Source organism: Somniosus microcephalus, chromosome 4, assembly GCF_052327205.1.
Source record: "Somniosus microcephalus isolate GS21.2 chromosome 4, FLI_Smic_1.0, whole genome shotgun sequence".
Taxonomy (NCBI): domain Eukaryota; kingdom Metazoa; phylum Chordata; class Chondrichthyes; order Squaliformes; family Somniosidae; genus Somniosus; species Somniosus microcephalus.
In genome coordinates, this window is record NC_140990.1 from 345,409,675 (window position 1) to 345,423,847 (window position 14,173).

Below are 14,173 nucleotides of genomic sequence, written 5' to 3' on the forward strand. Positions count from 1 at the left end.
AAGTATATAGAAAATGAGAAGATACGCTTCAAGACCTTCGTAGCAAACAGAATCTCATCCATTAGAGAAGCTACACAACCATCTCAGTGGAGGTATGTAAACACCTCATTAAACCCAGCAGATCAAGCCTCACGGGGATTGAAGGCTGAAAACTTCACGAGGAGCGAAACTTGGATACAAGGCCCAAGTTATCTGCTGGAAACAGAGAGATCATGGCCAGAAAGTCCAGATATGCCAAGTCAGATTACTGAAGACGACGTCGAAGTCAAGAGATCAGTCACAGCAAATCTCATAACTACGAAAGAGAACTTCGACACAGTGAACAAGCTTGTTAACCATTTCTCAGGATGGCACCAGTTGAGGAAAGCAGTTGCATGGTTTCTAAGGTTGAAAGAGTTGCTGCTACACCTGAGCGGTAGGAGAAAAGAGTACCGAGCCACTATCCATCAGTCTGAAAGTAACCCTGATAAGCAGAGAATGCTTCTACAGCAATATATGCACCAGCACAAGACCACATTGGGTAAGAATTCATTGACCGTGGAGGATTTGGCCAAGGCTGAGATGGAGATAGTTTGCTTCAGTCAAAGACAAAGATATCCAGAAGAAATCGAAGCTTTACAGCGAAATACTCCAATCAAGAAAGGTAGTCATATCTACAAGCTGGACCCTACACTGCAAGATGGAGTACTGAGGGTGGGAGGGTGACTAAACAAATCTGCTATGCCAGAGGAGGCCAAGCATCCTGCTATCCTTTCTAAGGACCTCCGGGTCGCTACTCTCATTCTTCAGCATATACACCAGAGTATTGGACACAGTGGGAGGAACCACGTGCTTGCAAAGCTAAGACAAAGATACTGGATTCCAGGAGCTAATTCTGTAATAAGAAAAATACTCTCTGAATGCATTGTTTGCAGACGGTTACAGTACCCTGGAAAGACCGATCACAAAGCTCTGCCTGCTACAAGAAGCAGCGTGAAAGGTTCCTGAACAAAAAAAGTGGACATTTATATTGTAAATATGTTGAACTCATTAGTTTATGACTCTTAAGAATGTTTGAGTAATTGATATGCTTCATGTGCCTAGTCAATTAGGGGCCGGAATGTAAGAGTCATGAAAGTTTAAGAAAGAAAATACTTTAAAATATTGGTTTAATAGTATAATACAGTTAATTTACCTGACTGACTTATTGTATTGAGAAACCCCCTATTTTCTTGTTCCAGTAGTATAGTCTGAGATACCTCCTTTATTCTTGCTACAATGGTACAGTCCTTAAGATTGTCACATGATATCCAGCCATTTTACAGCTCAAGCTCCACGAGGCTGGAGAGAAGGTAAAAGCTTGAGGGCTGGAGCAATACAGTTTTTGACCGTGTTCGTTTAAACGTGTTTTGCTTTGTAATTCTGTTTGTAAGGTGTTACAGTAAACAGTTTAAAGACAAAGTTACGTTTTGGAACGTTTTATTTCGACACGCGTCTACTCGTTGTTAAAAGCCTCAGAGCTCAGTGGCTGCATGTTTGGAAATTACGAAGCGCCACTACAACAACCTTTATAATAGACTCTAGCATTTTCCCTACTACTGATGTTAGTCTAACCGGTCTGTAGTTCCCTGTTTTCTCTCTCCCTCCTTTTTTAAATAGTGGGGTAATTTTTGCTACCCTCCAATCTGCAGGAACTGTTCCATAATCTATAGAATTTTGGAAGATGACAACCAATGCACCCACTATTTCCATGGCTACCTCTTTTAGGACTCTGAGATGCAGATTATAAGGCCCTGGGGATTTATCGGCTTTCAGTCCCATTAATTTCTCCAGCACTATTTTTTTTACTAATACTAATTTCCTTTAATTCCTCCATCTCACTAGACCCTTGGTTCCCTCACATTTCTGGGAAGTTATTTGTGTCCTCTTCCGTGAAGACAGAACCAAAGTATTTGTTTAATTGCTCTGCCATTTCCTTGTTCCCCATTATAAATTCTCCTGTTTCTGACTGTAAGGAACCTACATTAGTCTTCACTAATCTTTTTCTTTTTACATACTTGTAGTAGCTTTTACAATCCGCTTTTATGTTCCTTGCAAGTTTACTCTCGTACTCTATTTTTCCCCTCTTAATCAATCTGTTGGTCCTTTTTTGCTGAACTCTAAACTGCTCCCAATCCTCAGGCTTGCTACTTTTTCTGGCAACTTTATATGACTCCTCTTTGGATCTAATACTATCATTAATTTCTTTTGTTAGCCATGGTTGGGCTGCTTTTCCATTTGTGTTTTTGTGCCAGAAAGGAATGTATAACTGTTGCAATTCATGCATTCGTTCCTTAAATGTTTGCCATTGCCTATCCAACATCATGCCTTTTAATGAAGCTCCCCAATCTATCATAGCCAACTCACTCCTCATACCTTCGTAGTTTCCTTTGTTTAGATTTAGGACCCTAGTGTCGGATTGCACTTCTACACTTTCCATCTTAATGAAGAATTGTTACATGTTATGGTCACTCTTCCCTAAAGGACCCCACACAACAAGATTATTAATTAACCCCTTCTCATTGCACAATACCCAATCTAGGATAGCCTGTTCCCTAGTTGGCTCTTCAACATACTGGTCTCAAAACCCATCTTGTACACACTCCAGGAATTCACCCTCCACAGTATTATTGCTAATTTAGTTTGGTCAGTCTATATGTAGAGTAAACTGGCAAGGAATATTAAAACAGATAGTAAGAGCTTCTACAGGTATATAAAAAGGAAGAGAGTAGCTAAAGTAAACGTTGATCCCTTAGAGGATGAGAATGGGGAATTAACAATGGGGAACGGGGAAATGGCAGAGACTCTGAACAGATATTTTGTATCTGTCTTCACAGTAGAAGACACTAACAACATCCCACTAATGAATAATCAAGGGGCCACAGGGAGGGGGGAACTAAAGACAATCACTATCACTAAGGAAAAAGTACTTGGTAAAATAATGGGACAAAAAGATGACAAAACCCCTGAACCAGATGGCCTGCATCCCAGGGTCTTAAAAGAAGTGTCTGCAGAGATAGTGGATGCATTGGTTGCAATGTACCAAAATTCCCTGGACTCTGGAGAGGTCCCAGCGGATTGGAAAATTGCAAATGTAACACCCCTATTTAAGAAAGGAATGAGACAGAAAGCAGGAAACTATAGACCAGTTAGCCTAACATCTGTCGTTGGGAAAATGCTGGAGTCCTTCATTAAGGAAGCAGTAGCAGGGTATTTGGAAAATCATAATGCAGTCAAGCAGAGTCAGCATGGTTTTATGAAAGGGAAATCATGTTTAACAAATTTGCTGGAGTTCTTTGAAGATGTAACGAGCAGGGTGGATAAGGGTGAGCCAGTGGATGTGGTGTATTTGGATTTCCAGAAGGCATTCGATAAGGTGCAACATAAAAGGTTACTGCACAAGATAAGAGCTCACGGAGTTGGGGGTAATATATTAGCATGGATAGAGAATTGGCTAACTAACAGAAAGCAGAGGGTCGGGATAAATGGGTCATTTTCCGGTTGGCAAACGGTAACTTGTGGGGTGCCACAGGGATCAGTGCTGGGGCCTCAACTATTTACAATCTACATTAATGACTTGGATGAAGGGATCAAGTGCACTGTAGCCAAGTTTGCAGATGATACAAAGATGGGTGGGAAAGCAAGTTGTGCAGAGGACTCAAAGAATCTGCAAAGGGATATAGACAGGCTAAGTGAATGGGCAAACATTTGGCAGATGGAGTATAATGTGGGAAAGTGCGAGGTTATCCACTTTGGAAAAATAAAAAAGCAAATTATTATTTAGATGGAGAGAGATTACAAAATGCTACAGTTCAGAGGGACCTGGGGTCCTTGTGCATAAAACACAAAAAGTTAGCATGCAGGTACAGCAAGTAATCAAAAAGGCAAATGGAATGTTGGCCTTTATTGGAAGGGGGTTGGAGTATAAAAGCAGGGAAGTCCTGCTACAACTGTACAGGGTATTGATGAGCCGACACCTGGAGTACTGCGTACAGTTTTGGTCTCCTTATTTAAGGAAGGATATACTTGTATTGGAGGCAGTTCAGAGATGATTCACTCGGTTAATTCCAGAGAAGAGGGGGTTGACTTAGGAAGAAAGGTTGAGCAGGCTGGGCCTATACTCATTGGAATTTAGAAGAATGAGAGGTGATCTTATTGAAACATATAAGATACTGAGGGGGCTCGACAGGGTAGATGCAGAGAGCATGTTTCCCCTCGTGGGGAAATCTAGAAATCGGGGGCATAGTTTCAGAATAAAGGGTCGTCCTTTTAGAACTGAGATGAGGAGGAATTTCTTCTCTCAGAGGGTCGTAAATCTGTGGAATTCTCTACCCCAGAGAGCTGTGGAGGCTGGGTCATTAAATACATTTAAGGTGGAGATAGACAGATTTTTGCAAGATAAGGGAGTGAAGGGTTATGGGGAGCGGGCTGGGAAGTGGCTTTGAGCCCAAGATCAGCCATGATCTTATTGAATGGCGGAGCAGGCTCGAGGGGCCAAGTGGCCGATTCCTGCTCCTATTTCTTATGTTCTTATGTTCTTACAGTCAGCCATGCTTACTGTAGTACCCTTGTTCCATGCATCTCTAATTTCCTGTTTGATGCCACCCCCTACATTACTACTATTGCTTGGAGGCCTATAGACAACTCCCGCCAATGTTTTCTGCCTCTTGGTGTTTCTTAGCTCCACCCAGACTGATTCTACATCTTTATTTTCTGAGCCAATATCCTTTCTCACTATTGCTCTGATTTCATCCTTTACTAACAACGCCACCCACCTCCTTTTCCTTATTGGCTGTCCTTCCTAAATATCGAATATCCTTGGATATTCAGCTCCCAGCCTTGGTCACCCTGCAGCCATGTCTCCGTAATCGCAATTATATCGTATCCGTTTACACCTATTTGCGCTGTTAATTCGTCTACCTTATTACGAATGCTTCATGCATTCAGATATAGTGGCTTTAGATTTGTCTTTTTAACATTTTTAGACATCCATATGCAGTTGAACCTGGGACCGGTGCAGAAAATGGTTCAATGACTTGGTCTGCTCAGGAAAAATGAGTTAAACATCACGCTTGGCCTCGATCTACTCCCCATCTCCTCTCATCACCAGCACTCGGCATTGTCAACCTACTCCTGCACATCCCACTTTACTCTTGCATCCCTTGCACCCTTAACCATCCCTCTCTATGTACACAATCACTTGACTATTCACACTCGCTCACACTGTTATGCTATGACAACAACTAACAACGCATAGGGAGGACCCTTGGTATTGGCACCTCACTCCATCTTTGTCTCCTTCTAAGCATCTATGCTATGGATTCTCTACACTCACTCCATCATTCTCACTCAAACTCCACTTGTGCCCCCCATTGCAGGAAAAGAGAGCCCACAATAAGAGGGAGAGGGCTAAGACAGCAGGAGGGCCAGTTTCCATAGCCCATCTCACCAGCGCTGAGGAGGTGGCCCTGGAAATCATTGGAGGCGATGAGGATCTTCAAGTGGGGGATGGACAGACAGGTCACAGAAATCACAGAAATCACAGAAACCCCACAGTGCAGATAGAGGCCATTTCGGCCCATCGAGCCTGCACCGACACATATCCCACCCGATCCTCGTAACCCCTACACCAACACATATCCCACCCTGTCCCCGTAACCCCACGTATTTAATCCCCCTAACACTAAGGGTCAATTTATCATAGCCAATCAACCTAACCCGCACATCTTTGGACTGTGGGAGGAAACCGGAGCACCCGGAGGAAACCCACGCAAACACGGGGAGACTGTGCAAACTCCACACAGACAGTCGCCCGAGGCCGGATTCGAACCCGGGTCCCTGGCGCTGTGAGGCAACAGTGCTAACCACTATGCCACCGTGCAGCAGAGCAAGCTGTTGACAGAAAAGATTAGTGCATCCAGGGCAGCAATGTGCTTGCGTGCTGCTGCAGCTGGCTCATCCGCCTCCACAAGGTCTTCCTCCTCCTCCTCCTCCTCCTCCTTCTCCTCCTCCTCATCTGAGGAGACTATGCACTGAGCCATTTGTTCCTCAGGCAGCTGCAAGCCACAATGCTGTGCGATGTTGTGCAGCGCACAGCAGACCACGATGATTCTGGAGACCCTGGCTGCTGAGTACTGTAGGGCTCCACCTGATCTGTCAAGGCATCTGAATTGCATCTTCAGCAAGCCGATGGTTTGCTTGATGCTGGATCTGGTCAAAATGTGGCTGGCATTGTAGCGCTCCTCAGCTTTGTTCGATGGCCTCCTCAACGGCGTTATCAGCCACGTCTTCAGCAGATAGCCCTTGTCTCCAAGTAGCCATCCGGAAAATTGGGTTGGCGGATTGAAGAGCTGAGGCTCACTAGACAGCCGCAGGATGAACGAGTCATGGCAACTGCCAGGGTACTTCGCGCAAACATGTCCTTCCTGTGGTTACACGCCAGCTGCACATTAAGGGAGTGGAAGCCCTTGCGGTTGACTAAAAGAGCTGGGTTGTGATGGGGTGCCCTAAGGGCCACATTTGTGCAGTCTATGACGCCCTGCCCCCTTGGCAAGCCTGCCATATTTGCAAAGCCAACCACCCGCGCGGTTACAGTTGCTTGATCCTTGGAGAAGTGGGTGTAATTGTGCGCCTTTGCAAAGAGGGCATCGGTGACCTGCGTGATGCAAGTGTGTGCGGCCGACTGGGAGATGCCACTAATGTCTGCTGATGATCCCTGGAAGGACCCTGAAGCAAAAAAATTGAGTGCGGTGGTGACATTGACAGCCACTGGTAAGGGGTGTCCACCTGCTCCTCTGGGCTCCAGGTGTTGGTGCAGCATTGCACAGATGTCAGCGACTTCCTCTCCCGAAAGTCTCAGCCTCCTTTGGCACTGCTGCTCAATCATGTTGAGGAAGGTCATCCTCGGCCTGTAAACCCTGTGTTGGGGGTATCTCCTGTGGTGCGTATTATGTCCGTGTATAATTGAGACATGGACAGCAGGAGTTGGTTATAACAAGTCTTTACTGAATGGAGACAATCGGGAACTGAAACTACAGAAGGCTGCTAACGCCTTTTATACAGGGGTGGTCACTGCCGGTACTGCAGTCTGAGACCAGTTATTCCCTTAAAGGTACATACACAACAATTCCTCCCCTTTTAGATAAACAGTACATAACATTCATTTAACAACTAAATGATAACTAATTACAATCACCGTTGCCAGATACATTGGTTGAGGTTAAGCAATTATAAGTTCAGTCTTTGAGGAGGCTTCCTGATTCTGTCTGGATAATGCCTCTTTGGGGTATCAGGTTCTTCTGGCAAGGTTGAGTCGGGATCAATGTCGTTGTTTGGTTCATCTGCTTCCAATATCACCGATTCTGCGGTAGATGCAATTGGTACGTCGGTTTCATCGCCAGGTGTATCAGATCGTGGTGTGGAGTTGACGTTTTCCAGTGACTCTAGAATCTGGTCAGCATGGCGCCTTACAATGTTCTCTCCAACGTCCACGGTATACATGAGAGGTCCTTGCCGTGTACAAATCGTTCCTGGCTGCCATTTCTCTGTGCGGTAGTCCCGGGCCAACACTGGTTGACCTATCTTAAAACTCCTGGTCGGTCTTTCATTCATATTCTGAAACTGCCTGTTCTCCACATCTCTTCTGATGTGCGGCTTAACCAAATCCAAGCGGCATCGTAGTCTTTGATTGAAGAACATCATGGCAGGAGTTTGGTTGGTAACCGCATGTGTCGCATTCCGGTAGGCAAACAAGAAGTTGTCCACCTTGTGTTGTAGGGGTATATCTTCATTACACATTGCCTTGATAGCCTTCTTGAATGTTTGAACAAACCTCTCGGCCAATCCATTAGTGGCTGGATGATATGGGGCAGATGTGTAATGCTTAATACCATTGTTCTTTAAGAACCTCCGGAACTCTTCAGACACAAACTGTGGTCCATTGTCAGAGCAAATCTGTTCAGGCAGCCCATTCCTGGTGAATATGGTTCGTAAGACTGATAGTCTTTTCTGTGGTGGTTGAGGACATTTTTATTACCTCTGGCCACTTTGAATGTGCATCCACCGCAATTAAAAACATCGAGTCCATGAAGGGACCAGCAAAATCAATGTGCACCCTTTGCCATGGAGATGAGGGCCACTCCCATGGATGTAGAGGGGCTTGTGGTGGGGCGTTTTGGACCTTCTGGCATCCTGTACAGCTCTTGGTCATCTCTTCGATTTCTCTATCGATTCGCGGCCACCACACAAACGCTCTGGCTAGGTTCTTCATTTTTACCCCTCCCAGATGACCCTCATGAAGCTCATTGAGCACTCTATCCTTCAATTTGGGTGGAATTACTACTCTGGATCCACACATCAAGGTTCCTCTGCACACTGACAGCTGTTCTCTTCTCGGTGAGAATGTTGGCAGCAGTGGTTCGCCATGTGCGGGCCATCCCTTCACCGTTAAATCATAGACCCGGGATAGTGTCGGGTCATTCCGTGTTTCCTTTTCTATGTTTGCATTCGTCACAGGGAGACATTCGACTATGGTCGAGTGGAATATCTCCATTGGATCCACTGCAAGTTCTTCTTCCACCGTCGGCAACGGTAGGCGCGACAATCCATCAGCATTCCCATGCTGTTTAGTTCCTTTGTACTCGATGTCATATTGGTGTGCCCCTAGGAAAAGGGACCACCTCTGTAGCCGTTGTGCTGTCGTTATTGGTACACCCTTCTGAGGGTTGAAAATGGAGACACGAGGTTGATGATCAGTTAGTAGAGTAAATTTCTGACCGTGCAGGTAGTGATTGAACTTCTTCACCCCCCACACTAGGCTGAGGGCCTCTCTGTCAATCTGGGCGTAGTTACGCTCGGCTGAAGTTAACGAGCGTGACGCAAAAGCTATCGGCCTCTCTAAACCATCAAGGAATTTATGTGACAGTACCGCCCCAATGCCGTAGGGAGACGCATCACACGCCAGTCTTATCGGTAGTGATGGGTTGTAGTGAGCCAATACTTCTCTTGAAGTGATTAAGTCCTTACTCTTCTGAAAGGCCCGCTTACAGTCATTGCTCCATTTCCATGCTACTCCCGTTCGTAGTAGGGCGTTCAGTGGGTGCAGAATTGTGGACAAATTCAGTAAAAACTTATGGTAGTAATTCACCAATCCGAGGAATGGCCTCAGTTGCGACACATTTTCAGGCGCTGGGGCCTTAACAACCACTTCAATTTTGTCAGGGAACTTATGTAACCCCTCTTCATCAATCACGTGGCCACAATACGATATCTTTCTTAAAAAGCTCGCACTTGGTGCGGTTGGCTCGTAGCCCATGTTCACGTAGTCTAGTGAGCACCTGTTCTAGGTTGTTAAGGTGTTCACTGTCATCTTCACCTGTCACTAGGATGTCGTCCAAGTAACACTGAGTCCCCGGAATCCCTTGCAGCACTTGTTCCATCGCTCTTTGCCATATCGCCGGAGCTGATGCTACTCCGAATACCAATCGATGATACTGGTAAAGACCTTTGTGAGTGTTTATCGTGAGATACTTCCTAGAGGATTCTTCAACCTCCATCTGCAAATACGCTTGTGCTAGGTCAATTTTTGTAAAACGCTTCCCTCCAGATAGTGAGGCGAAGATGTCTTCTATCCTTGGAAGAGGATATTGTACTGTGTGAAGGACTGGGTTCACCGTCACCTTGAAGTCCCCACAGATGCGAACCTTCCTTGGCTCCTCAGACTTATTGTTTAACGTTTTCTTCATGACAGGAACGATGGGTGTCGCCCACTCGCTCCAGTCTACCTTAGACAACACGCCTGCATTCTCCAGATTCTCCAGCTCTGCCTCGACGGCTGGGCGAATTGCATATGGTACCGGTCTTGCTTTGAAAAACTTGGGAATTGCATTCTCTTCTATTTTTATCGAGGTGGTTACGCCTTTAAGAGTGCCCAGTTCTTGTTGAAATACCTCTTTGGCGTCAGCTAAGATTGTTGACAATCGTCCAGGAGTGACGTCGTCATCTTTTTTACCAGCCACTGTCATTGCCTGAATGGAGTGCCAGTCTAAGCTTATCTTTCTGATCCATTCACGTCCCAATAACGGTGGTCCACCATCTTGCAGTATGTAGAGATACAATATCCGTATTTTCTTGCCGTTGTATTCGACAGGCACCCTTATTTTTCCTCTGGGGTATACTTTTTGCCCCGTATACGTCGTCAAGACGATGGATGTCTCTCTCAAGGGTATGTGTGAGAATAGCCGCTCGTAGTCTCGTCGATTCATGACGGTTAGCGCTGATCCTGTATCCAATTCCATTTTAACTTGGGACCCTGCTATCGTGAGGGTGACCCAAATGGTTCGGTGATCCTCTTTTGCGATTACATTGTGAAGTTTGAGACAGCTTAGTCTCTTGTTCCCGGATTCACTATCGCTCATCTGGTCTTCGGAACTACTGTCCGTCATCTTTTGTACTTTCTTGTATGGTTCCTTAGTAGCCTTTTTGTTGTCGTTGGTCTTCTTCCCAGACCTGCAAACTCGTGCAATGTGTCCCATCTTTCCGCATTGCCTGCATATTTTGTCCTTGGACCAGCAGTCCTTCTGGTCATGGGTTGTTCTGCCACAGCGATAACATTTTGCAAATCCCCATGTCATTTCGTGGGTGCCATATTCCTGTGGCTTTTGTTGTATTTCCGCAGCTCCCCTGGCTGCTGCTTCGTACGATACTGCCATGCTGAAAGCCTTATCTAGCGTCAGCTCTTTCTCTGAGAGTAACTTCTTTAGGGTTACTTCACTCAGGAGTCCACAGACAAATTTGTCCCGTAGGGTATCTGCCAGTCCTGCTCCGAAGTGGCAGTGCTTTGATAGCTTGCGTAGTTCCGTAAGGTAATCAACATTGCTCTCATCTTTATGCTGATTTCTCCTGTGGAATTTAAATCTTTCTGCTATCAGCAGCGGTGCAGGGTTTAGGTGTTCTTGTAGGGTATCAACAATTTCGTTAAAACTCTTCGCCTTTGGCTTGGCTGGAGTAATCAGGTCCCGCAATAGGCCGTACGTTCTTGCGCCCATTAAGTTTAGCAGTACCGATGCCTTTTTCTCATCGGCTATTTCGTTTGCCTCGCAATATACCTCGACTCTTTCCACATACGTGGTCCAGTCTCCTGTTGCATTATCAAAGGCAGTGATATAGCCAGTCTACGGCATCTTGGAAATCTAAAATGGCACCTCCCGTGCTTTGCCTTCTTCCCCGATTTAACAAAATGGCGCCTCCCGCGCTTTGCCTTCTTCCCCGCTGGATTAAGATGGCGCCTCCCGCGCTTTGCCTTCTTCCCCGCTGGATTAAGATGGCGCCTCCCGCGCTTTGCCTTCTTCCCCGCTGTTGCTAGCGCTGCTTTCCGCGGTTTCCGTGGCAACCTGCAGCTCCTCGCGGCTTTCTGCGCATTTAATATTTTTTTATTTTATTTTATTATTTTCCCGTCGTGGAACAACCCTGTGGGACTCTTGCCTCCCTCTTCTCGGGTCTGTACGCTGCCCGGCTTCGTAGCACCGGCCGCACCCTGTGTGCTCCACCCTCTCTCTCTCCTGTTCCCGACAACGCTGCTCGGCCCCGTTGCAAGCCACCCGCTCGAGTTCTAGACCGCCGCAGCCAGGAAGGATCAGTGTACTACCTGCCACCAGCCCAATTAGCTGAAGCACCGTCGACAGGAACCAAGCCCCGCTCTCGACAGCCTCTCCTGCAATCTTCAACTCTGCTGACTCAGAGGCGGATGCCCACGGTTGACGCCCGTTTCTACTGCTTCTTTCTTCCTTCTGGCCTCGACCTCTGCTCACTTCGCTTCAGGGATGGATCCCATGAGGTGGTGCAGACTGTAGGTAAGTTCGTATCTGCTCGTTGCCAATATTATGTCCGTGTATAATTGAGACACGGACAGCAGGAGTTGATTATAACAAGTCTTTACTGAATGGAGACAACCTGGTACTGAAACTACAGAAGGCTGCTAGCGCCTTTTATACAGGGGTGGTCACTGCCGGTACTGCAGTCTGAGACCAGTTATTCCCTTAAAGGTACATACACAACAGTGCGGTGCAGCCCTGCGCTGATGCCCTCTGCCCTGTGCAGCAGAAGGAGGCTGGCGCTCCTGCTGTTGGTGCTGCTATTGTTCCTGGTTCTGCTGCTGCCACGGCTGCTCGTCCTTCGAATCGGAGGACCAGGATGAAAGGAAATAAATGGATCCCATGCTGCTTGTAGATATCTCCGTTGAAGAAGTGCTAAGTCAATGTGGGGAGAGGGTTTTCCCAGGAGGTCACAGTGGAGATGGATCTCAGCCTCACCACTTCTAAGATCAGTAGACCTGCAAAAAGTTTTCCAAGACCTGAAAAAGCAAAGTTCTGCCGCCTGCCACTGAGCCTCATTGAAAGCTCCGTTTTTATGCTGGAGCTGCAGCTATCAAGAAGGCAGCCACTTGTGAGCCCGACACAATCAGCTGGCATGGTTTGGGAATGGCGTGGAACACGCAGAAAAAGTGGAAAAATCTAAAAGGGCTGTCAAAATGGCATTATCCAGGCAGTTAACTGCCTTAAGGGCCTATCCCGCTGCTTGGTGGCGGGACCGATCGGGAGTCTGGGAGCCCACCTTTGGCAAAGTGGCACGGAGGCGGGTTGACAGTGGGATCGGAACCCGTCGTCATTATTTGCAATTTTACCACCTGACACGCCTCCAAACCCGCCCTCTGAGCACCGGCAAAATCGCGGCCTTTGTGTCCCCTCCTCACAACTTGCTTTCCCACCTATCTTTGTATCATCAGCAAAATTTGGCTACGTTACACTCGGTCCCTTCATCCAAGTCATTAATATAGATTGTAAATAGTTGAGACAACAGCACTGATCCCTGTGGCACCCAAATAGTTACAGTTTACCAACCTGAAAATTACCCATTTATCCCGACTCTCTGCTTTCTGTTAGTTAGCCAATTCTCTATCCATGCTAATATATTAGCCCCCAACACCATGAGCTCTTATCTTGTGCAGTAACCTTTTATGTGGCACCTTATCGAATGCCTTCTGGAAATCCAAATACACCACATCCACTGGTTCATCTTTGTCCACCCTGCTCGTTACATCTTCAAAGAACTCCAGCAAGTTTGTTAAAACATTGAAATTCTTTGTCTGTTTAACAGGTTGTGGATGTAATTATCAACAGTGCCCAGACTGGCGGAGGACTTACTCATGGTAAAAACCACATCCTCTCGCTCCCTCCCTCTCTCCCTATCTTTCCCTCTCTATCTGTCTCTCTCTCCCTGTCTCTCTCTCTCTCTGACTCTCTCTCTCTGTCTCTCTCTCTCTGTCTCTCTCTCTCTCTGACTCTCTCTCTCTGTCTCTCTCTCTGTCTCTCTTTCTCTCTCTGTCCCTCTCTCTGTCCCTCTCTCTGTCCCTCTCTCTGTCCCTCCCTCTCGCTGTCCCTCTCTCTGTCCCTCTCTCTGTCCCTCCCTCTCTGTCTCTCTCTCTGTCTCTCTCTCTGTCTCTCTCTGTCCCTCTCTCTGTCCCTCTCTCTGTCCCTCCCTCTGTCCCTCTCTCTGTCCCTCCCTCTGTCCCTCCCTCTGTCCCTCTCTCTCACTCTCTCTGTCTCTCACTCTGTCTCTCTCTTTCTCTGTCTCTCTCTCTCTCTCTCTGTCTCTCTCTCTCTGTCTCCCTCTCTCTCTCTCTGTCGCTCTCTCTCTGTCTCGCTCGCTCTCTGTCTCGCTCTCTCTCTGTCTTTCTCTGTTTATCATTATCATTGGTTCCTGCTAATTCCCTGCACTAACTCAGAGTTTTCTCTCTATTTAAGGAAATAATTCATCTTGGACAAGGAAATACAATACATTAATCCTGTGTTTGATAATATTCTTAAACGTCCATCTGATTTCAGGTAGGAACAACCCGCAATTTAACTGTGATTTCACAGAATGGTTACAGCACAGAAGGAGGCCATTCAGCCCGTCGAGCCCGTGCCGGTTCTCTGCAAGATCACTTCAGCTAGTCCCACTCCCCCGCCTTTCCCTGTAGCCCTGAAATTTCTTTCCTTCAGTTATTTACAAAAGGTAAGTACTGCAGGAAATACAGGGACAGAGTGATCTCCTGGATGAGTTTCGATCGCCTAGATGGGTCGGAGAGGAATTTCCCAGATTTTGTCTCCCAAATTGG

General features: G+C 46.7%; 1 protein-coding gene across 4 annotated transcripts in view; it reads left to right on the top strand.

The window, feature by feature from the left end:
* Nucleotides 1-14,173, top strand: part of LOC147120740 (transmembrane protein 169-like) — a 254,784-nt gene that overhangs the window by 154,098 nt on the left and 86,513 nt on the right. For all 4 annotated transcript variants that reach the window (XM_085986983.1, XM_085986981.1, XM_085986980.1 and 1 more), the window contains exons 3-4: nt 13,171-13,222; nt 13,818-13,898. In XM_085986983.1, the coding sequence (XP_085843109.1) occupies nt 13,171-13,222; nt 13,818-13,898 (133 nt within the window). The remainder of the gene's footprint in view (nt 1-13,170; nt 13,223-13,817; nt 13,899-14,173) is intronic.